Source organism: Corapipo altera, unplaced genomic scaffold (assembly GCF_003945725.1).
Source record: "Corapipo altera isolate COAL_440 unplaced genomic scaffold, ASM394572v1 54, whole genome shotgun sequence".
In the NCBI taxonomy this organism is placed as follows: Eukaryota; Metazoa; Chordata; class Aves; order Passeriformes; family Pipridae; genus Corapipo; species Corapipo altera.
The window spans coordinates 9,963,721-9,988,839 of NW_020884902.1; the positions used below are offsets into that span (position 1 = coordinate 9,963,721).

At 44.6% G+C, this 25,119-nt stretch overlaps 1 protein-coding gene across 3 annotated transcripts in view; it reads right to left on the minus strand.

Annotated features, from left to right (window-relative positions):
- Positions 1-2,883: 2,883 nt before the first annotated feature.
- ARMC8 (armadillo repeat containing 8) overlaps positions 2,884-25,119 on the minus strand; it is a 60,595-nt gene continuing 38,359 nt past the window's right edge. For all 3 annotated transcript variants that reach the window (XM_027650486.1, XM_027650485.1, XM_027650487.1), the window contains 14 exons: positions 24,974-25,064; positions 21,444-21,504; positions 17,747-17,947; positions 14,863-14,958; positions 13,531-13,613; positions 13,183-13,264; positions 11,868-11,954; positions 10,617-10,709; positions 9,996-10,145; positions 8,147-8,242; positions 6,633-6,728; positions 6,073-6,145; positions 5,077-5,170; positions 2,884-3,525 (listed from right to left, as the gene is read on the minus strand). In XM_027650486.1, coding sequence (XP_027506287.1) covers positions 3,492-3,525; positions 5,077-5,170; positions 6,073-6,145; positions 6,633-6,728; positions 8,147-8,242; positions 9,996-10,145; positions 10,617-10,709; positions 11,868-11,954; positions 13,183-13,264; positions 13,531-13,613; positions 14,863-14,958; positions 17,747-17,947; positions 21,444-21,504; positions 24,974-25,064 — 1,337 coding nt within the window. In that variant the 3' untranslated portion in view covers positions 2,884-3,491. The remainder of the gene's footprint in view (positions 3,526-5,076; positions 5,171-6,072; positions 6,146-6,632; positions 6,729-8,146; positions 8,243-9,995; positions 10,146-10,616; positions 10,710-11,867; positions 11,955-13,182; positions 13,265-13,530; positions 13,614-14,862; positions 14,959-17,746; positions 17,948-21,443; positions 21,505-24,973; positions 25,065-25,119) is intronic.

Genomic DNA, 25,119 nt, shown 5'->3' on the forward strand with positions numbered 1-25,119 from the left:
TGGGGATAACCTGCTGTCCCAGCCCCAAACACAGCTCAGTTTGGGGAGGCTGGTTGGTTTTTCCCTTCTTTGCAGAGAGAGCAGTGCCAGTGCCCAGCCCCTCCCAGGTTTTGGCTCACCCCACCCATGCCCATGGGGTCCTGGGCTCCAGGGCAGACCCTGCTGTTGCATCTCATCATGCAGCACACGAGGTGGTGGCCTGGTCCTCGAGCTGATCATGGTCCCTCCTGGTTGGGGGTTCAGGTTTTGGGACATCAATGCCCCCAACATGTCTCTTTTTGCTGAAATCAGCCTGCAGAGGAGCCCTGATGATTTCAACCATCGCTGTAATTCTGCACATTGACACCTCTCACATTTCAGGAGTACCAAAGACAACCCATTTCTACTCAAGAATCTAATTTCATGCCCCTCAATTATTCCTCTGTCTGTCGTGTCACTGCTTCAGCAGTTCTGGGGAGACACAGCTGCTGCTGCAACGGGTGAAGTCTGGAAAAATACATTTTAAAAAATGTGAAATGTCTGCCTTAGGAAGGTCCTGGCACAAGGTGCTTTAAGCAGGTCACTTGGCTTCTGCCACTGCCACAATGCAAATCTGTGACTGGAACAGCCAGATTGTGTCTCACTGGATTTTCTGTGTGGGAAAGACAGTCCAAACGTGGAATGAAGGTGGTGGGGAACAGCCAAAGGTCTCACTTGTTTGACAGCTCCTGTCCCAAATTCACTTTGTTGACAGGTGTTACCTCTGCAAGAGGGACTCCCAGCACTAGACCCAGATATAAAGAGAGGACATACTTATCATCAGGGTGGGGTTTCAGCAGAGAAATGGCACAAGAAGAGCAGAAATCCTGATGATTCACATGATGTCCAGACAAACTCTGCTTTGGTTCTGCAAACAGCCCTGGCATTCACAAGATGCTGCCACCTCATTAAGTTGGGAAAGCTCTGGGTGATCAGCAAAGTCTGTTCCCACTGTGACTCTCAGGCTGCAGAGGGGCAGGCCCAGAGAGCTCAGATTTCTCCAGGAAGCTGAGAAAAATCTCCATGTTCTGGTAAAGTTCTCTTTATTTACAGTATTCTTCTTTTTGTACATACCTATAGCAACATCAAAAATTATTCACAAAGCTTAACTGAATGTAAAAATGTTCTCATCCAACACAGTTTGTCCTCTCAATACCTGTGGAAAACTTCCAACTGTTCTCATGCAGCAACGAGATTGTCTGAGCATTGGGTTTTAGTTTTTCTGGCAGAATCGTAGGAAACCACCTCGGAACTTGTACAGAGATACTTTTACTCACCTTTTTTCTGAACACCTTTAGGCATCGAAGTTCTACAGAATCAAACTCAGATTTGCTTTTAGAAATGTGAGTTGGGGAAGGAAGAGAAGAGATACAGAAGAACTTGAGCTCCTAAACAAACACAGGAGTGCAACCGGAGCACATTGGACAGTTTTGCACTTACAACACCTGCCTCAGAACCTCCTTCTCAGTTCAGGCAAAAATGTATTTGATTCAATTTTAAGAACAAGACTTTGCTTCTGAGGTACTGAGATTTAACAAGTTCTCACATATTTTTACTTTCCCTTTTGTTCAACCCCCAAAGTCCATCACGAAACATTTGCAGAAGGACATGAAAAAACTGCCAGTCACTTACTGCAATGCCTGGGGAAAAAGTGTCAGGTGCTCACTTTTATTTGTCTTTGAGAGTGGAAGAAGTTACATGAAATGTAGATAATGTCCTTTGCAACCAAGTGATAACAGTTATCTGATACACAGCACATTCAAATTCCAGGCCAAACTGTGGTCACATTTTCTGACACAAGTAGTTACCCTGGAGAAAAAGTAAGGCTGTCACAATTTGACCTTCTGATCAGAAACAGAAGATTTAGATACTTATCAAAATTGGTTAGCAAAGTTACAGACCTCTCTTCTTGCTGCAGCCCCCCTAAAGTTCAGTGTAGGAGAAGAAAGATTTGGTTTAAGCCATTTGCTGCAATCCCTAGTGCCTGTTAGTGCTGTGGAAATACAGTGCCTGCAGTCTGGTTTAACCACGGGCTAAACTGAATCCCAAAGGGCCCAGAGCCCTGGACTGCACCCCTGAGGAGGCTCCTGCTGCCCTGCTGGGCTCTCCCATTCCAGCCTAACCTCCCACAGTCTTGGTCTGCACTCATGTTTGCTTCCCCACACTTCCAGGCACAGTCAAGGCCTCCAGGTGCAGTCCAACCCCATCACAGTCCAACCCCATCCTTGTTATCCAGGAATCTAAATCCATGCAAGTGTGTATCTGCCTAATGTACAGGGATCTGCAGCAACACTGCTGAGCCAGAAAACAAAACCAAACCAAAGCTCTGTTTTTTCCATCCCTCCCCCAACTTCATGCTCCCAGCAGATCCTTTGTGGAGATGATCTGGAAGTCACTTAACTCTTTGTGGAGGCAACCGATGCAGAACAAAAGCAATCCCTTAACCACTGCTTGGCAGCTCCTTCTGCTCTCTGCCAAATTAATTCTGCACCACACTGGTCGCCCTGCTGGTACCAGTGATCAGCAAATGCCTCTCCCCTGAACAAGCCAATCCTTCAGCAATTAGCTGAGCAAGTTCCTGGCTAGGAAAGCAAAGCTTATTCCTGCTGATCCTGCAGCCACGTGCTCCTTCCCAGAAAAGCCAACAGTGCCCCTAACCCTGAAGTATGAGCTTGTCTTCCAGAAAGGTAAAGAAACCCAAACCCAATCCAGCTGACCCATTCCATGGATTTGAGCATGTTATCATTACCAGTGACCTTGCATTGTAGTAAAGAACTCTTTGATCTTGTCAGTACAAAATGTGCTGCTTGGAATTTGGGGTCTACTGCCTTCCTCTATTTCTCTCTTTAAAAAGGAAGTATAATGTAAGTTAAGCTGAAGTTCAGAAATGCATATATTTTACTTAAAAACATTCATCTGTTCAAAATTCAAAATAAACTTTATGGGATACAACAGTTTGGTTTTTTTTTTTAAATAACATTTCATTCAAACTGTATATAATTCACTGAAGTATTCGTACAGCAAACAATGGTTAACCCTTGAAAACCTGTAGAAAAAGATTTTCACACAAAAAAAGGAAAACCAAAAGTGAGTCCTCACACCCACCCACACTCACCCAAGCACACACACACCCAAGCACACACCCACACACACAGGCTGCAGCAAAAGCAGAAAATTGGAGGCCCAAAAGGAAAACAATGACTGATTGTTCTATCCAAAGTCCAGGTAGCTCAGGAAAAAAACCCAAAAAACCAAAACAACCCCCCGAGAGTCCTCTGAGTAAAGAAACTACCTCAAGAAAGTTCTCAAGTGCACTGGAGACCTGATCATTTGAACTGTTTCTGCAAAGCAGCTCCCTGCACCTGAGAAAAATGCAGCCCAAGGTGACTTGTGCAAATATAAGGAGTCAGGAGTATCTCCTGCTGTTCCTTAAGGAGACATGAGGGGTGTCCATGGATTCAATTAGTCTTTGATCATGCAAGGTACTGCTGGAGTGCTGTCTTCGCCCTGCAAGGAGGAACAGCCCGTTAATCACCAGGGTTTGGCTTCACGGACATGCTGTGCCAGAAGGGGAGGGAGGAGGGAGGGGACAGCTCTGCAGGAATCTGGCAGTGGGGCAGAACTGCTCTGTGTGGGCTGTGACTGGTGAAGACCCCACCTGGCACCTAAAAATCAGGTGATCTACACAAGTGCAAGCTGAGGCACCTCCCAGCACGGTGGGACCTGAGGGTTGTGTGTTACCCACACCTGCAGAACCCTGAGGAGAGCAGGGAAGAGCAGGTGCTTTGTCACACACTGCACTGGGACAGGCAGGGCTTTGAGCTGAGAAACCCAAGAGCTGTCACAACTCAGCACACACCAGAAGCACACCAGTCCTGTCAGGAATCCTGTCAGGAATTTTGGCCCCCACCAAAAACATCCGATGAGGTGGGAGGGAGAAGAGAAGCAGCAGCCAGTCTAACACTGGGACTGATGTGATCTAACATTGTGCAACATTTTTGTTAAGAAAAACACAGCTCTCAGCAGTCTGGACTTACACCTGCCTCATCATCTCAGCTAACTCAGGGCTTCCTCCCACCTGAAGTGAGAGGTTTTGCTCTTCCTTTGTCCCCTACAGCTCCCAATGTGCTACTGGGACCTTGACAGACTCTTCCAACTTCTCGAACTCAGCAACTCCGAGGAGGATTATTTATTTTTCTTTCCAAGTTTCCTGCTGTGATCACAAGCTCACGGAGGGGGCTGGTGTAGCAGAGGTGGGTATCAATATATTCCTGATTATCATCTTCAGTGCTGATACTCTGCCACAGATTTCAAACACAGAAGCTCTAATTTGACTGCAAAGATGTCTAAGAACACTGGGACATCTTTCGTAAAACCAAGAACCCCAAATTCAGTGCATTTTAAAACAATGCACAGTTTTGAGTTGTGTTGTCTGTGTGTGACTTCTTCCAAAAATCAGATCATCTCCTTCAGTTCGTGGAAGAAATAGGAGTTGTTACTAAGTGTAGGTGGGATAATTGCAAAAAGTAAACAGAAACCCACAGAAATTATCCTGAGCTGTTTCTGTTCCATGTGCTTGGGAAGCAGCTGGATGATCTGTGTAAGTACTAACAGGAGCAACAGAACAGGTATGTGCAAGGCTACTGTTGAGCTTAGTTAGTTTAAAAGAATTCAAATGAGATTAACAGCTGTTAATGACGATCCTGTATTATCCTTTTAATTCATAGAGTTATGTGACAGCTGACCATCGTTCCAACTCTCTGGAACTTTGTCAGCAGTCCAAGTCCACACAAATATTGTGTGTCTGTGAGATTTCACAGAGGACTCTCCATTGCTTTAGAAGATTTTAAGAGTAGTTATTTCATACTATTAAGAACTTCAGTAAAATTCATTATTCCTGAGCAATACAAACCCTGCTCCTTAAATAAGGGCTCATCACCATTTCTTTTTACACTGCAAAGCTCCGTGCAACGGAGCTTTGTTTTTTGGGGAATTTTTCTGTAATCATAAGCAAAGATTTCCCTTTCATCATCTCTTTTGGTTTTTCTTTATACTCACTTGTCACACAGATTTGGATCTGATGACTGACTCAGTTTATGTAGAATATCCACTATTCCCATGTCTCGGAGTTTATCCTGGCGTTCCTGTGAACCTACGACGACAAAGCACATTGCTGGGAACGCCACCAACCCCAAATGTCTGTGGGACAGGAGGGAGGAGTGGCAGCAGAAACCAGCCTAGAGGAGGGCTATGGAACACAGCTCAGGCAGGGCACAGCCATGGAAACACTCCCCACAGGAGGTCCAGCTCCTTCTCCTGTTGCCCCTGTGCAGATGTTCAGAGAAGAGAAAGTTTTGAAGGCAAAAATCTTTATCCTAAGGTAAGAAGCTTGGCTTGAGTTGGTTTGTTCTCATCTCTCTGATTTCCCAGGATTTGTATGCAGAGAACATTTAACTGGAGGTGTTTCTGAGCCCTCTCCACCTCTCACCACAGCTGTATCTTCCTGTGCAGCAGCACCTTCAGCCCTCTCCTGGTGACATCCCATTCTTCCAGGCCAGGACTCTCCTCCCCAAATGCCTTCTCCAATTTCTTCCAGTTCCACCCACAAATCCTTTGACTGATTGCAAGTCTCACTGCCCAAGCCATCCATGCTGAGGAAAATTTCTTTGCAACAAACCCCCTTTCTAATCCATTTATCCTCTCCAGTGAACCTGTTCCTTCCAACAACAAGTTCCCACAACCTCTTCAAGACTTGGAAGCTCTTACCAGGATTCTCTTTCACTCCAGTTGTTTTCAGACCTCACAGAAATGCTGCAGGTGAAAACCTGCCACTGTGTGACTTTCCAGCTCCTGTTTATTGTCCCTCTGTCTCCCCCAGAACAGCTCTCTACACTCTCCTTAATGTTCTGACCGTTCCCATCCATTCCACATCACACCTAGAATGATGGCTCCCATTACACTTTGGATCCCATTGCAAATATTGGTTACTATGCAACAAAAGCCTTTTGACCAGAATGGTAACTTGTCTATGCATTAATAATGAGGCTTCCTTACCTTCCTCTTCATTCCATATGAGATTAGATATACAGAACATGGCAGCAAGCTGAAGTTTAGCATTTGAATGACTCTAAATAGAGAAAAGTAGAACTCAAGGTTAGAAGAGAAATTCAGAATTTCATAACACTTAGATTTTGTCATTCATCCTGTCATAACTACAGTAGCAAAGCTGGGACTAATTCTTATCTACAACTTCTTTCAAAATAGAGCAATAATACAAGCACTTGAGTAGTGCTCAATCACTTCCTTCCAAATATTTATTGACGTCTGCAAGATATGCTTTTTCCAAGATCATGAAATGTTTTCCAAGGGGACTTGGTATTGCTAAGTCACTGTAACATTCTTATGGGAAATAACCACTGCCTTTTCCTTTTATTCAGCTCCTCAGTACCCCTCTGGCACAAAGAACTGCACCCCAGGAATTATGAACCACCACTGGGTTCCTGGAAGTGAAGTGCATGACAGTGAAGAATTCACACAACAAAATCCTCAAGCACTTTCCTCTTCTCATTCCTGCAAAAGACCAACATAAAACCCTAAAGAGAAATTGCCCCTACCATGTAGTATTTGATTTTCTGCAGGATGTCATCATTGGTCATAATCAGTTCTTTTGCTGTCGTGCCATCTGCTATATTGGCAAGGATACATAATGTCTGAAAGAGAGAAAAACCAGGAAGTTCTTTAGCCACAGATCACATCCCATGATTTATACAGCTTCCCTGACAGCTCTGAACTCTGACAAACAATTCCTTCAATTAGTTTTAATATCTTTAATCTGGAGTTTCCAGCTTGCTTCCATCTGGGGCCAATGCCAAGGAGGCAACGGCTGTGAGGAACAGCCCTGGCCAGAAACAGTCATTGCCATGTTAAAATGAAAAGCAACACTCATTAATTCTTTATAATGAGGAAAATTGTAAGCCTCTCATGGAAATCTGCAGCATATAGAAAAGATTGACTACCCTGGAATACAAAGCAGTCTGTTCTGTATCAGGAGCTGGGGGGAAAAGAAAAAAAACGACAGCAAAACCCAATCATATCTATCTAGTTCTGCAGGCCAGGGACAGGAGGGACTGAGGCCTCTCTGCTGATCTAGCAGAGGAGTAATTTGTTTTTGACAAGTCTAATCACAGTTGTTGCCTGCAGAGGTAACTCAAACTACTAATGCAGCTGCTTTTTTCCTGAAAATCAGAGGAGCCACCGCACAGAATTCCCTGGAAGCACCCTGGCCCGTGCTGGCACTGCCTTCAGACAGCACTGATGGGCACAGGCAGCTCCTCTGGCTCTCAGGGGGCACTGGGAGATGCTCAACAAGTTCCTTCCCAAAGAGCTGTGGAAGAACTTCACCCTCATTTCTGGGCATGCAGGGAGGGCACCGAGCAGGACCAGCACTGGTGTGGTTTGTGTCTGAGCTGCACTGCACTCCTGTCAGCAGCTGCACACACTAATTACTGCCAAGCTGCCAATTACATCCTGAGGAGCCAGGCAGGGACAGAGTCCTGCTGGAAATCTGGGCTCTTGTGTGCACACAGGCAGGGCTGGATGTGTGACCTGGTGCTGAAGGAAAAGCAGGCTGCACCCCAGGGACCAAGAAAATGCTCTGTGGATAAAGGCCCCAGACTCCAAAGGCCATATCCATCCCTGGCCCTTTCCCAGAGTACTTCTCAGCTATGCTGATCCTCCTCCAAAATAATTCCCAGAGCCTTGGCAAGGTAAATAACCTCCCCACATTTTCCTGCTCTTTCCCCTGCTAGTGCCTCTGTTCTCTTCCTACCATCCCCTTCCTGCCCTGCAACTGCCTCATTTAATTCTTCTGCTCTCACATCCAGCACTCTCTCCTCTTTACCAAACCTACATTTACAAAACCATTTTGAATTCCATTCAAACATCTTTGTAATAATCCATCAGAAAGAAAAGCATTCTTGCAGGTACTCAAGTTATCCATCTGATATCTCAGTAAAATATTCACAGCACATCATAATCCCAAACAAAAATGCCATGTTGTGAACAGGAATAATTCTTTGCTGTTTCTTACATTTTTTTCTGCCAAGACAACACAAAACAAAAAAGGTACCTGCTCTTTGACTTCTATATTGTGCTCCCCTTCCAGAATGAGGGTCACTGCTTGCATGATTTGCTTCCCATGAGTGCTCATTATATGGTCTATGTGCTGCCAAAGCAAGGAGGAAACACACTTAGTTGAACTCCCCAAAGAAGGCACATTCCTACTTCAATCACTAAGGGAAGAGTAGCAACACTGCACACAGAGCCCAGCTCCCAGTGAGTTCTCCCAAATCCAGGACTTTATCACAGCAGAAACACTTTTTAACATTGCTCTTCATGTGAAGCCTGGTCTTGTCTGAGAGAGCACCACACAGGCCTTGGCTGTGATTTCCCTGTCACCCAGAGGGAAGGCACTGGCTTCCCACTCTTACAGTCTGGAGACTGAGTCCTGCTGGAGCCAAGCTCCAAGTATGATGCTGCAGTTAGAAACAAGCCCTTCTCTTCTGGTAACAGGGGGATAATATCAGACAGGGGTAAGAAAACTGCTGCTTCTTATCTGGGATTTGCTCCTCTTACGGGAACACTGTGACCAGGTCTGATATCCACATTTCCAAAGCCTGAGACAGTGCAGAGAAATAAGCCATGTGCACTGCTTATGTCTGGGAAAACTGTCCCAAGTTCACTGGATCACAGGGAAAAGGCCACTTGATGACACACCTACACTAGAATAGAAACAATCATTAGAAGTACCAGAAAAAGAGAAACCAGATCTACAGGATGAACTGATCCCAAACCTCAAGGGTGACATGAAACAGGCACCAGAGATGACCAGCACATGGTACATCACAATTCCTTAAGGCTTTAAGGACTTCTTAAAATTGCTATTAATGAGATTTCCTTGGAAAGCTGCTGGATGAGTGAGTTTTGGGTAGAGCTCTGGAGTGAGTTTTGGGTAGAGAATGAGAATGGCTGGTTCTGACTCTAAAACACAGCACAGGAAGTGGGTGAAGCTGGCACGGAGTTCCAGATGAAAAACACCTAAAGTGACAATGAGACTGTGCTGTGAAGAGCTCAGGGTGAGTTTAATGAATGACTGGTTATTAAATATCTTTTCACATTTAGACAGAGCTAATTTTCTATGAAGCCTATTGAGACTCAACAAGTACAAACATCAGAAGATTTTTTGTAGTGACCTTTTTATGGTAGAAACACAATACATGATAAATGCACAGTAGAGGCTTCATGGTTTTTTCCCCCCCACAAAAATGTTGGCTTGCCAAATATGTGCTGCATGTTTTCCCTCTGTTCTTCACAGAGGATTACCCCTTTCTTTTTCTCCACCAATATCTCTTTCTCCCTGTCAAAAACAATTCATGGGCTTACATTTTCAAACCATTTTATTTCAGGGTGTAAAACGAACGTAGGCATTTTGTAAGTGCACAGTCCCCCAGTCACATTCACAAAGCCAGTACTAGCTATACAGCTGGGTAAGAACACAAGTATTTCAGGGGTCAAAAAAGAAGAAACACAAGTATCTTTAAGATATGGACTTCTCCACATGCTGCCTCAAGAGTGCAACCCTCCTACTACTGTGCTGGACAAGTTTCACAGAGAAACTGTCAGGAAAATTATGTTGCTGAAAGGTAATTGCAATGGAATTGAACATCAGTGTAAATGTCTGGCCCTGCATTTGATAACAATTACAGTGTTTCTGTGGATCTAGAGAATTCTTTCAAACGTTTCCTTACACTGATTTGTACGCTTGGTTGCAAGTATTCGAATAAATCCAAATTCTTCAGGTTTTAGCAAGATCCTGAACATTGGTCTTACACAGAAAAATAACTTGTCTTATAAGGAATGTGTTGTGTTTACTGCAGGTGTGATCAGCTCCCAGAAGGGCCGTTTGCAGCTCCACTTACTGGGCGAGTGGAGAGCAGATTCCTGAGCAGCCCCAGCGTCTTCATCAGCACATTGACGTCGGAGTCAGAGAGCAGCTGGAAGAGCTGCTCCGTGCTCAGCCCTCGCAGGATGTCCGACTTGATCTTCTGTTCTGCTTGAAAAGCCATGTTCTGCAAGAGACAGACACCTCCTCACTCATTTCTTACCTTAAACCTGGGCTTTCGCTCTTCTTGGAGACTATTCCCTGCAGGAATATGTCCCTCCTACATTGATCTTGCAAAGGCTGTGATTTCTGAGCAACTGCTAAACAGTGAATTCAATTTGCACCCAGTCTTGCAGCTGACCTGGTTATTCCCTGCTTTTATTTGTCCTCTGGCATGCTACCGACACTTCTTAACTGCTGCCCTGAACGAGCCTGGCAACAAAATTGGTATCAGAACTGAAGAATTTATTTTACTTTATGGACTAACAGATGAAGTGTTCAAGGCTGATACTGTTTTTCTTCTGCAGTTCAATGCAAAGACAAGCCAGATTTCAGCTACTTTATTTCTAATAACGACCAACAAGTTCTTTAAGTTACATTCCCAAACATCTGAAGGAGCTAAATGCCAAGTGGAATTTCATCAGTGTGCTCTACTCACCATTAAAGCCCAAATGCCGTTCACTCGCAAGGCAAGATTCTCACTCTGTGTTAAACTACATAGAAGTTCTATGGCTCCTGATTCTAAAATAGGCTAAAAGAGGGGAAAAAACAGAGCTTTAAAACACTAGACTAATTGCACACGTGAAAATGCAAATAAAATAAAATACAAATATATAATAAAATATAATAAAAATGTGTTGCTTATATCTTATTCTTGAGCTTACAACATGTCCAGTGCAATCCCATGAACTGACCACACCACAGCCCATATTCATGACAATTAATAAGTAGGTTTTTATGAAAAAATTCAAGTTTGGTTGAAGTCAATCAGCAAAATTTTAGCATAATAAAGAAAACTGGAGACTTCTTCATGACCAGACTGAAATACAAAACCTTTAAATGACAGATATGAAAGAATATAAGATGGCTTAGAGAGGCTTTCAAATCTAAATATTCCTTCATCTTGCACAATCAGTGTTTTCTTTTGGCCATGATGCTTTTGACATGAACCATTATCCCAACAGAAAAAGAAGTATTTCAGTCCACTCTGAAGTGGAAACACTGTGCTGTGCCCTGCAGAGTGACCAAGAAAGCCCATGACCATGGGCCAGGGAACTCTGCTTGGCATTACTGCAGTGAACTTTCTGTCTCACAGACACGACTGACACCACCAAGATCAACTGAGCAACCCCAGGGAATCCACAGTGCCCTGCAGGATCCCCCACACAGCACAGTCTTAAACGTTTTCTGTAACTGAAACATATTTAAGACCTGGGGAATTGTTCCCTTGCTATGAAGTGCTGGTGTGTGCATATGATCTGTATGGAATACAGACTCTGCAGAACTCAAGACCAGATATCCTGTACTGTTCATCTGAGAACAATAAAAACACAACACTCTGCTGGGCCAGCATTTTCAGGATACAGCAGCACTAATTCTCCAAGACAATGGATCATAGTTTGGTTTCTTCTTGTTCATGATTTTTTTAGATAACAGTGTTTTACATGTAAAAAAAATGACAAAACTGCATGTCTACTTCTTTTCTTTAGAGACCACATTTCACTATTCAACTGAATTCAGTGTCACAGCACTGTAAACATGATTTTTTTTGTTATTCACAAGCCATCAGTGACCCAGGCCACGTCCCATCACAGCTCTGTAACATGGCACAAGCAGTGGCTGCCAATGAAGACACCTTTATGCTTACTGAACCCTTGTATAATGGTCCTGTTCCTGGATAAATACCAACCTCCTTGCTTGGAGAGAATTCCAGAAGAAGATTGCATAGCGTGGAAGATGCTACTACGAGAATTTCATTTGGAGCATTCTGTAAAACCTGCAGGCACAAAGGGGGGAGAGGAATCCTGGTAACTGACATAAGGAAGGGATCACTGTGAAATGGGATGCCTGGGATTATGCTGCACTTTGAGACTCCAGACTTCAGGAGATGCTTGGATGCAGATCCAGACAATGACAGCCATCCCATGACAAGCTGGAGCAATGCACTATTTCACAGAAGCCAGACTGGAGAGCTTTCAGGTCCAATTTAGTAGAAATCAGTGGGGACAATCCCTGCTCTGCCAAGGACACATGTGCAGAGGAAGCTCCAGGAGGAGCCTCTTCAACACTTCTGTACCTCGTGCAAAGCACAACGTGACAGATTTCCCCAGGAGCATCCCTTCAAAAAAGAAGGTTCTCCAGCAGCACCAGAACATGCCATTCCTAAACTGAGCAGCTCATCTATTCAGAGCAATTCCCAACGTTTTGGAATGAACACGCAAGTTCCTGATTTCAGCTTATTTAATACAAATCAAAATTAACAACTGCTGGCAACTGCATTTACACAGAAGTCTGACATCTCAACTTTTAGTTTCCCCCCGGCTCTCCTTTTATGCCAGTTGTGCTTCTTCAAGCAATCCTGTTGGCTTTTTGTTTTACATTTATAAAGGTTTGACATTTTCATGTTTGGCCTTTCACAAGCTCTTAGAATATTCAAATCATTCCCATTACAGGATGAGAGATGACATAGACCTTACACACTTGGATCTCATTTATTCTTGTGGATAATTGCATTATAGTAAGATGTGTCTTTTTAAAGGTCTTGCTGAGCTCTTTGGCCTCAGTTATGGAGTCTGCAATGAGATATACAAGGCAGAGAACTGGAGGAGGAAATGCAGCTCTAAATTCTGTTGCAGGGCTCACAGACCAAGTCCAAACTGTGCCATCCAATGACAGCATGAAATTAAAGGGCATCTACTCCTCCTAGTGCCCCATGTAAACATTAGGGATAACTTCACTCACTGATCACAAGAAAAAAAACACAAAAAAATAATGAGAAAAGAAAACAAAAACCCTTTCAAAAATCAAGCATGAACCACAGTTCTCTTTGCTGCTGCTTGGCTTTTAGTGACTTCTGGTTCTCTCAGGAGAAGGCCATGGAATTTTGATTTCTAGGTAATTTCCATCATGGTTCTACAGCAAGGCATGTAATCTGAACAGACACCACGTGCCTCTTTACTGGCACAGAAGCTGCAGTCGCTGAGACCTGGCTCCTCTTCCCTTACCTTCATTAAAGGCTTCCATACAGCATGATCCTGAAAACTTGTCCTGAGCTGCTGTACAGAACGGGACAAACTGTGCAAACATCTGCAACGGAAAGGAAACCTTCCCTGTGAAACATGGACACTGCTGGAAAACATCCACTGCTGCTGCACAAGGACTCAGCTTGGAGCTTGGCAAGTGCCAGGAAATGGCAAAGAGAAAACACGGCAGCAGCGCAGGGTAACTGCCCCCTTCCCCCAGTACATTTTCCAACAGCAGAAATGAGTTCAGGTCAGCTTTCAGGAAGTGAGCAGGACTGGCAGCAGGTGCAGCAGCAGACAGAAGGCTGTGTGTGATGGAACAGGTCCTACCTGACTGCAGCCAAGCGCACCTTGATGCTCGACTCGGACAGGCCGTTCACGATACGGTCCATCATGTTCTCAGTCTCGATGATCTGCAGCAAGAGCAATTCATGGCAAGGAATAAAACACTCTGAGCATTTATGGGCTCTTGGCTTTTTGTCTGCAACATTTGGAATACTGCATATAAAAAACTGTAGCTGAAACCAGCAAGTCATGTTCTCTTCCCAGATTCAGTGGAAAGTTTTGTGTATCTGCAGACAACTTTGGAAAAAATCTCCATTCTATGTTCCACTGCTGCTTTTAATCACCAAGGAACAACAGGATTATATATATATGAATTACCCTTAATGCCATATTAAAGCTAAGGAGAGTACGTGTGGTTGCACACAATATATACAAACTACAGACCACAGACAGGCTGTAGATCTGTGTGGATAAAAAATACCTTCTAGTTCATCTGTCATATTTAGACAGGGCCAGAACAAACACTTAAGACCAGGATAAAAGGGAGTTAATACCCAGATAAAAGATGGATTTGGTATAATAAATCAACTTTGTCATGTACACACCCATTGCTTATTAGAAACAGTGTAAAAGAAGGATCCTCACTATTAACTACAGCAACAAAAGAGAGGCTTATGGGTTTGAATTTTGTAGATCCTCATGGATAAATCTTCCTGATATTATCTTTTCAACATGTGTTTTCCTGCCCATACATTTTTGCCTTCTATTTTTCCCCTTTAACCAACAAATCAACTCAGAAAACTCTCCTGCCTCCCCCCTAATTGCCATCTCTGACATAGCAAGCCCACGCTTAATTTTAAAAAATGCTCCTTTTAATCATTTATTGTTCGAGTTCCCTCCACTTTGCACACATGAATTTTTAACTCTGAGTACTCCCATCAGCCCCTCCTCTCTTTCCTGTGATGTTTGAACCACCAACTGCTTTATGACAACTTTGGTCACTTGAGAATCAGGAAACAAACTCTGACTTTGCTTCCCAATATGATTGGACTTTCCACAGTTTATTTTTTAAAAGTCATTTGTTTTGTAATGGGATAGGATGAGAACAGAGGTGTATTCTATCCCTCAGAACACAGGTCTCAGAAATTACTCATATGCCACAACACTCCTTATGAGTAGTCAAGGACCACAACATGCTGAAAGACAATTTCTTGCGAGACTCTGCTCCACCACTGTGAGGAAGGTTTATATCAATGTAACACACGGAGCCTCCTCATCTCAACCTCTTTACCTCACAGTGGGGAACACAAGGCTGGCAGGTGCCAGCCCCTGCCTTTCAGCTGCATGTTTTGCCTGCTGACACCTGTCCAGGCCCACCTTTTTGCGGATGTCCTCGTCGTTGGCCCCCAGGGACGCGTAGAGCTTGAAGGCGGCCTGGCGCAGCTCGTGGGCGTGCTTCAGGTCGTGGTCCAGCTGGGGGAGCGGAGCACAGACACCAAATTCAGACACTAAGAAGTTGCAGGTGGGATATTCTTATTTGTTGCAGGGTTTTGGCTGCCACCCCAAGGGCAGCCAGAAGCACAAGGAACTCCAGGAGCCCACGTCCACCTTTACCAACTTAATGCAATAACCAAAGCTAAGAATACAGCTAATTTCTCTGCTGAGTTACAGAGAAGCCAACTTCAATTTGAGGCCAAAACAAGGTTAGGACTCTATCCAGGCCATAATCAGGAAAAACCTGTTCTTATCTCCTCAACAAAAACTTCCAGGAACAAGCCAGGAGTGAAAAAACGTCAAGGGAAGTTTTATCAAGAGAACTGAAGCAAAAGCAAGACCCAAAGCTGGTCTCTAAATCTCAGGACTTCTATCTTAAGGTGGGTTTTAACTTCTGCTGTAGGGTAACACAGCAGGTGTTGGAGGTTTCTGGGAGGTCACCTCTGAGCAGAGATGCCCGAGAGGGGAATCTGGGGGATGCACCACTGCCCACAGATCAGGAAAAAGTGTTTGGGGGTGTGATAATGGCCGGAGCTGTGTCAGGGCAGGGTTAGACTGAACATCAGGGAAAGGTTCTTCCCCCAGAGGGTGGTTGGGCACTGAACAGGCTCCCCAGGGCAGTGGACACAGCCCCAAGGCTGCCAGAGCTCTGGGAGTGTTTGGACAATGCTCTGAGGGAACAGGGTGGGATTGCTGGGGTGTCCTGGGCAGGGCCAGGAGTTGGACTGGGTGATCCTGTGGGTCCCTTCCAGCTGAGGAGATTCTGTGATTCCATAAGCAATGGGAGCACCAGCTGAAGGGATCGTGGTGTTTGAGGGTGACCTGCTTCAGACACACAACGTGGCCTCTTAAACCTCCTAACGTTCTCTCCAGTGAGAACAATCCCGTGATCCTGACTGCCCTCCAAACTCTGTACCAAAGGGTTCCACAAAACAATGCCATCTTCAAAGCCTACACAAAATGCCAGGAAAATGCCAGCACTAAGTACCAAAGTGCTGAAATAACAGAACTGTCAAAAATGAAGCTGTCTGAGTTATTCTCTCCAGGGCAGCTACATTAGAGCACAAGTGTTACCTAACTGGTATAAATATTTGAAGCAGACAAGCTCTGTTTGGCAGAGCCCTCACTCACTGCTCAGGCAGTTTTACCTTACAGGGTGCAGTTCCAAGCACTCTGTACAAACCCTGCATTCCCAGCTGACTGCTCTTACAGACTATCTGCAGACTCAGAGCACTGTCATAATATTTAGAATTGCCCCACTCACATTTGGAACCTGATCATATTTTTGATGTTACAGCCAATGTCCACTACTCCACAATAAGCTGCTAAACTTCTTTTTGCTTAGTTTTGTGCTGTAATTGATTTTTTTTTTTTTATATTTAATGTCTGTTTTTCCATGAAATTCCAGTAGCTCTACATGCAGAATCAATCCCATTCCACAAAGGTCTGGGAAGTGAGCCTACCTCTTGGGCAGTTTCAGAGAAAAACCAAGGCTCTGTAATCCATTTTTTGGGGTAATTTTTTAAAAATCAGACTCAGTAAGAGGGAGGAGCAATGGATATTTCCCTATGTGAAATATCCAAACCAGTCTTGCTTCTGACGCTGATTGATCCACCAGTGCTTTGGAAAGGGTCTGAAGATCTTATGAAACAGTTCATGGATGAGAACTCCTGGTACAACACCTATGGAACTGAGCCTCCAAGGTGCATCTGGGCTGTGTTCATCCCACCTCTTGCAAGCGCAGAGAGCTCATAATACGAAATGCTGCCTGACATCCCCATGCTTTAACACAGCAGAACCATCTCTGAACTTCAGATTTCCCACAACCCTGACCTAAGAACTGAAATCCATGTCTCTTCACATGGATCACTATCTCTTAGGAAGGTTTCCTCAAGGCAAGACTTGTAAACTTACAGCACGGGGAGTCCAGACACACACAGATCGCGTCTGGATAATGAAGGCTCCAGAAAAAGCAGTGAGTGAGTGAGACTTGGGGCCTACGAACGTCAGGAATCGAGTCCTGCTAAACCCTCCAGTCGCCTTTCTGTTGAGGAACTCAGACATACGGTTGTGGTAGTTTAGTCTGGGCCTTCCTTGGTGACCAGTTTGTAACCAAGGAAGTGCCCAGGTTTACCCAGTATTCCCTACGATTTTTGCATAAGAAGAAAGGAGGAGAGGCCTTCACCCCTCTTTCCTCCCAGCAGCTTTGGAGGTGTGGGTTTCCTGCTGTTGAGTCTGTCATGTTGGGGAGTGAGGTCTGCTGAGGCCTAGTGAGGCCTGGTAAGGCCTTGCCGACCTTGGGCGGCAGAGGTTGCCGGTGGTCATTCCAGCACTACTTTCTGTTGTCCCAAGGAGAGTAGTAAGATATTCTTTTGCTAATTCTTTTAGTTGCTAGATCTTGGGCTATTGATAGTGTATATTTTATTTTGGTTTTGTTCCTTTTTTTCCTTCCCCCCTCCCTTTCCCTTTTGAAATTGTACATATATTTCAATTGTATATAAATGTAATATAAGTGTAAATATATTTATATATATTGCTTTAGCTGTCTCTCGTTTCAGTTCTCTTGGTTTGTTTTTTTTTCCTCTTCTCCCTTGGTTTTGGCGGGGGAGGAGAGAGCTCTTGTGGTGAGGTTTAGAAACTTGGCAGGGAGCCAGCTTCAAACCACCTCAACGGTTTAAATAGAATATTTAAAAAAAAATATCCTGGGCTCATTTATCGTTACTCCTGGGCATTTTTCAGAGCTGCAGGAGCAGGTAAGGGCACGCACCCTCTTGATGTCGGTGATGGCGCTGACGGAGCTGGGGTACTTGAAGTAGTCGGCCAGCATGACGATGAGGTGGTCGGTGATGCTGGCGATGCGCTGCAGCTCCACGTCGGTCTCGATCAGGTAGGCCAAGGTTTCTGCCCCCTCCACCCGCTCCTCCAGCAACCTCTCCTTACTGCACATTCGAACCAAGCACGGCAGAGTCTGAAAAGTTTTAAAAACAAACAAAAAAACCCAACCCAACCACAGCGGTTTAGTGCAGCTTTGTTCATAAAAAACTCAAAAAAAACCCCAACAGCTGTCCCAGGGCAATGCTCAGCATTGTGCTTCAGAGAGAACCTTCAAACACATCACTTTGGGGGTTTTAAGTCTCCACACAAGCAGAAATTGCTCAGGCCATACCAAGTATACAGTGGACTACTTTGAAACACCTTCTCACGCAGCCAAAATGATGCAAAGTTTAGAAGGGACCATGGACAAAGTTTTGCAAAAGCTTAAAAAAAAAAAAATCCTCTCAAAAGTTGGTATTTGCAGGTTTGTTCTTACTACACACAGGAACGAGAAGTATCCAAGCTGTACTTGATCCCTCCTGCCCTTCTGTGATCCACGATTAACTAAGGACAACATGGTCAGCATTAATCTCAGGTTCCTCTCACACACACTGGCTGCCTGGAGCAGCAGGGAAGGGAGGAATTCTCCTAAGCAGCATATTTGGTCACCCAGAAATGAAGCCCACCTGGAATCCAGGTCCACTCTGCCTTACTCTGATGTACCCCCTACCTTGGTTACACTCACACAGCAAGATTTTTGTCACACCTTCTCTACTCTGAGCATTAAAAACAATCAGGTCTTTCTTTACCTGAAGCTCAATGAAAAGCACTTAACCGTGGAAAAAGCAATTCTCCAAGGGTTGGGACTCTGTTCACTCAAGCCTCACCAAAACAAGTGTGAAAGTGAATGAGGAATAACACCAAGATTTGTGCCTGTGTAACTCCACCGACTTCAACAGTAAATGTTTCCCAGAGTTATGTTTTTGGGGACCTGAAATACCATTTATCCATTGATTGCTGAAATGATCAAACGGATAAATATTTTCTCTCCACTGCACTGGTAAGGAAGCAGAGCTACAGGACTCCTCTACATTTATGAGAACGAGAGATGCTCCCAGCAGGATTACCCCTGGAGCTGTGAATCCTGCAGCTAATCCAGTGAGCCAAAGCACCTCCTCTCTGCACACCTGACCCTTAAGGCATCAGGTAAGACTGAACATAAGCTCTCAAAAAACTACATTCATGTTGAGTGAGAAAGAAAAGAAGTGGAATTCCAAGTCTAAATTACGAAGACAATGTACTTCCTAAATCCTTCCAAGGTCAAATGGCCTGAAAGGAGCTATTTCTTGGAATTCAGGGCTGGGTGTTGTTAAGTCACTGGTTGCATGCACCCAAGAAACACAAATCTCATGGTTTTCAACACTTAGCAATTCCATCTGTTTGAAATGAAACAAAATGAAGAATTCCGACATTTTAACTGTTCCATTGGACCCAAAGGTCAGTACAACGTAATCCATGCACAGGACTGTGCAGAGGTGTAAAATGAAGAGGGACAAAGCACACCTGGCCAGCAGATAAAAGTCTGGAAATGGGCTGTAAGATGGAATATCTATTTCCCAGGGTATTGCTGGGATGTGTCAGTGTTATCTGGACAGTCACTTTCATTATTAGGATTCCAGAGCAATAATTTCCCTTCCAATCAAACCCATTATTTACCAGCCTCCTCTGCCTTCTCCCCATCCCAAGTGATTTTATTTTTTCACATTCCAGGCTAACCCACTACTCAAAGTGGGCAATGAAGATAACTTAAAACCATTTTGGGAACACACATCCCTGAGTGGCCTCCAAATGCAGAAAGTTTGATAGTAAAGGGTCAGTAATTCCTGAATACCAAAGGGGTCACTGCCTTTAGCTCCCCAGAGGGGATTTGTGACTGGGTGAACCACAGAGACACTGTGTTGGAACTACAAGCTCCTGGAGAAGAAATCCCTGGGGCTGTTTGAACAAGGCAAAGTTCCATGCCTTCCTTCTCTCCTCATTCTTTCATTTCCTCCCAAGTAATACAATAAATGTAATTGCACAGCCTAAAACATTTACTTGTGCTGAAGCAGCTTCCATGAGGGAAAAAAGTGCTGCTGTTGCTGTGAGCTGGGAAGCAAATCCATTCCCAATGGTTTGAAAGGAGGGTGGTTATACACAGCCAGCTCCACAGGGACAGTGTCCAGCCAGCTCTCAGCAATCACCTGCCACTGCTGACAGCAGCAATCCCTGCTCCCTCTGCCCAGAGAGAACAGTTCTGGAACACACACGGCCTCACCAGGACATGGTCTGGGGGGTAGCAGACAGGGGGGGGTTATCAGGGGAAGATAAATAGATAAATCTTCTCTTTACCAGAGAAGAACGAGGTTTGCAGAGAGATAGGTTGGGAGAATGGAATGTAGCCCTCAGTTTGCAGGTGTTGTTAGGAGAGAGAAGAGAGAGCAGGGAATTGGAGCGTCCACTTGGAACAAAGCTAAGGAGGAGGGAATGAGAGAGAAGGATGCAGCTTGTGCAGAACAGATGCCACTATCCACCCTGGAATGGACTGTACTTTGGACTTCCTTGCACAAAAAGGGAGGAGGGGTGGGCCTTTGTCTCAGCTAACACATGATTTTTCACCCAGAATGATGGATACCAAAATCCCACTCCCAAAACCTATTGTCCTGGATACTGAAAGGTAGAACTGTGCTTTCTTGGTGTGGTACATCACACACAACCAGTTCCATCCCCTCCATCACCCAAGAGCAGCACTAAGGAGCAGCTCCTGGCACTCTGGAGACAGTTCTCCAGGTTAAAATACAGGCTTGCAGGAGCTGGTGTGGGTTTGCAGCAGAGCCTCAGCAGTGGCCCTTGGTGGGGAGGGTTTGCTGTGTAAGGGCTCTGCAGGGACAGGGACACAGCACAGTACACACCTGGCAGCTCCCTGTTCCCTGAACACCATGGACAGGCCTTCCCAGCCCTTTTCTTTTTGCAGCACTACCCCAAAACTCCCATATCTCATGGAAAAGCAAGCACTGTTGGCATTACCTGATCCCTGGCTGATACACTTGCACATGAACAGCTTTTTTATTCCTTTTTCTTCCTACCTATAGAAGTGTGACTATTAAGAAAGAGATTACATTCCTATGGTATTTAATGAAGTTTCCTTTACTGGATGCCCTTATAATGGCACACTCAGTATAAAAATCAAAGCCAATATTTCAGCACGAGGTGTTTTTTTTAATAACAAATTTCCCTGGCCAAAGTAAGAAGAAGATAAATATACACAAAAGCTGTGAAACCTGAGAACTCATCTGCTCATGACAGGCTCCACATATAGACTGTGCAAGTATTCTGACTTCAGCCCTGTGAAAAAAGTTGCTGAAAGACAAATCAGTGCCCTAGTCATCTACAGAGACCAGGTTAACAATGCTGTTTCCATGGTACTCAGTGCTTTGGAATCTTTGGTGCAACAGATTTTGTGCCACTTTTTACATGAGACAAATAAAACCAGGATAGACCTACATGAGAATCCATTTTGAACAGAAAACTGTTTAACCAGCTGTCATGGTTAGCACAAAAAGGAGTGGTTTTGAATACTGAAGAGGTGGTTTAAGCAGGACACAGCTCACCTTGAGGACGATGCAGGGATCGTCTGTCCGTATTGCTCCGGCTCTGCACATGGAAGTAAGGCTGCAACAACAACACAACACAGTCACCCACCAGGGCCTTGGAGGCAACAACAACACAACAGTCACACACCAGGGCCTTGGAGGCACTGGAGATGTTCTAGAACAACCTCTTGTACTAATGGAATGTCCTCCCCTTTGTCCGACCAATGGTTTAAATCCATCAGTGCTTACTAGACTTGGGCACACAAACTACTGCAGGGGTACTTTTAGGCAGATTTGTGGTGCAGGACACCTTGCTGGAGCACTGGTGAGTACAAACAGCACACACTGGTCACAAAGGGGCAAAGCAACGGCTCTGACTGGCACACAAACCTCTTTTACCAGCTAAAAACCCCAAAATTAACAACTTGCATTATGGTAAAAGAGGAATATACCCGCACTCTCCTTTGCTTAAAGTACCTGCCCATGTTGTGTGAGCAATGAGGAGAGGTCCAGCACAGGGCTGGTGGGGTCTGACAGCTCAGGCAGAAACCACTCAGGCTCTGCACCAGTCCAGGAGATGTGGGATCATTGGGATGTCTGTCTGCAGCAATCAGCACATCCTCACTAATGACAGCCCAGCTAAGGCTCTGAGACTGAACCAAGTCAGCATTTGTTCTTTATCGGACAACAACTCAGAGTGGACATGAGAAGCCCAAGGCCTCAAACTGCAGTGCTGACACACAGACAAATGCTCAGTGGCCCTGGTAATGTACCTGTGAATGTGCCCCAAGCTACCACAAAGTCCTTCACCCACCACTACAAGTGTTTTACCTTGAGGTGGTTCAGTTTTTCCCTGCCCTGCTCCAAGGCAGTGGATGGAGCTGCAGGAGAACTGCTCTGCACCAAGGATCTTTTGGTTTAGCTTCTGAACTAACCATTGGAACTGCCTTCTATCCTGCCACAGTGCAGGTTAAAGAATACAACTGTATTGCAGTACAGTGACTTAAAACAAACACATTTTGACCCTCAAGTGGGCAAGTGGAAATTGTACAGAGGGTCAATCAGAATTGCTCAGTTAAGGAGCAGCAATATCCTCACATCCTGTAACCACACCGTGCTTCACCACATTCCTGAGCTCCTCCCAAGGGCCCAGAGTGGGTGCTTTCATCTCTTAGAGGGCAACATCACTGATCCTGTTCCAAACACAGCCACAGCTAAAAATCCCACCATCAGAAGTCTCTTTATATACTGTTTCTCAGAAGATAAGAGATAACACTTCACTGTTGGCACAGAGCTCATTTGATAAACTTTTACTGCCCAAGCCTTGAGCTGACAGCAGGAAACTCTCATTTTCACACCTGAACAATCTCACAGCTGCCATTTAGTCCAGTGAAACCCCATTTGCCAGGTAAAGTAGCTCTATTTCAAACATCAAAGAAAGTAATTTTTTTACTGCAGGTAAAATAGATTTGGCTTAGCTGGGGGCAATTCTGGTGGGTTTAGCAGAAAAGGTTACTGCTCCACCTGCAGCTGCAAAGCCCTTTCCCAAGAGCCTTCCTGCCCCTCCCTCTGTGCCAACACTGCTGTTCAAGTGAAGGATCCATTTCAATCAAGTCCTCCAGGTCTACTTCCATTGTAGGAAAAAAAAAAAGGGAACTTCCTAAGGTAGCCTTGTATGCCAGTGTGGATTCAAGCAGAAATTTAAGGGAAGGTTCAAAAATGCAGGGAAAAACCCTTCTAGATCTGTATTTCAAGAACTCCAGTAATAAACCAAAGAGGAACTGCAGATTAATTAACCGAAGCTGGCAGGGCAGGAGTGAAATCTAGTTTAGAAGCAGAAAAAGATGACCTGTGACATATCCACCTACTATTCACATTAGAAAAAAAGAAGAGGTAGTCTGACTTGGAGGGAATCAAGCAGGGAATGCACTTATAGAAGAAAAGCCAATAAGTCTTTGCAACTGCCAGGACTGTCATGAAACAGAGGCTTTGGAGCCCTAAATAAGATGACTGCTCATGGACTAATTAGAAACCCCATCTGAAACTCAGGACACTGGTTTGTCTTCCATTTTCCTGCAACATTCCTTTGCTTTACACCATATCATTTTGTTCCATGTTTTGAAAGGTCCACCTCAGCCAAAGCTCTGCAGAGCAAGAGTAGAAGATGGGGTGTCCACCCAACTCCTGCCAACCTGAAGCAGGTCAGCAAAACCCAACAGACCTGGGAGTGCCCATCCCAAAACAAGGACAGCCCAGAGGCAGACAATTCACTGAACTCCAGCTTGCCTTCCTGACTTACCAACTGCTTTATATCTCGAGATTAGTACAAAAAAATTAATTTTCAAAGCATCATTCCCTATGTATTTTCTGACTTCTCAAAGAAACGCATAAATCAGTCAGAACTGATGCTGCTATAGTGTAATTAATTTAATTTGCCTTCTTCAGTAAGAACTGCTTCACAAAACCAGTAAAACCAGGCCCCAAGACAGACCTCCCACATGGAGGGGGATTACCTAAGAAACCCCCCCACACCTACACATCTTCATAACTGCTTTTAGAAATGAGTTAGGTCATCATAACCTGGTAACATGACTCAAGAGGCCATCCTGCCTACCCCACCTGCTCCTCACCCAGAATCCTGCACTGAGGCAAGTGTCCATGAAATGAGTTGGTGAACTCAGAGAACTCACTGTTACTGGTCAAAAAAAGCCATCAAAAACTAAAAGACTAATCAAACAATACAACAGTGACCAAACTCTTGAGTTAAACTTCATTTTAGTCGCTTATAGCGATGGGCAATTTTCTCTCTTTAACCCCCTGAAGTGATTTGTTCCACTATTATCGATACAAGAAAAGGAAAATGGTCTTAAAGGGAGTCAATTCCCAGCTCATGAAGTGCTGCTGTTATGGAACTTGGGCACGTTTTGTCACAGGGTAGAGAGTCATTATGAGTATGAACACACCAAGGTGCCCACACCAGCAGGGAAAGTCTGATTTGAACCACAAAATTAATTAATAACATTAATTCTGCTCTATGAGCACATGAAGCCTGAAGAATAATCTACCTTAATTAAAACAGTTGGGAAGAGGGACTAACCCTGTGCACTAAGGTGATGAGGGAGCAGTCCAACACAACACAGTGAGCAGAGTGCTCTGAGTAGGGGTTCAAGGAGGATGGTACCAGGTGCCAGATATTTCAGTGTTGTGCTCTGCAAGGACATAGGATTGACCACAGCCTATTCAAAGCAAAGCATCATAAACTCCAAGCTACTGGTGAAAATCCACATGGCTGAACACACATTCCTCACAAAACTGACAAAACTGCTGCTCAGCAACATTTTCCCTTGTTTATGCACAGCAAAGAGTGAAAGTTATGTTATAAAATAAGGTGAGAAGCACTTCTTCAAGGGCTTAGATAATGCAAACAGCATCTATAATTATTGCTAAGATTTTACAGCACACATTACTCTGGAAGAAGCAAGGAGGGAGCAGTTAAGCAGTGAGATTACCCTCCATGCTATTTGACTCTCATTCCTGCAGACAATTACCATTTGGCTGACGTGAGCTGCATTTCAATGGGCTTGTCCCTTTGTAACATCTTCACAAAAATCTGTGGTAACAATTCTCCATCCACTGACACTGCAATGAAAGAGAACCCAAAGTCATTCTGATTCAGCCAGTCAATAAAGGGAGT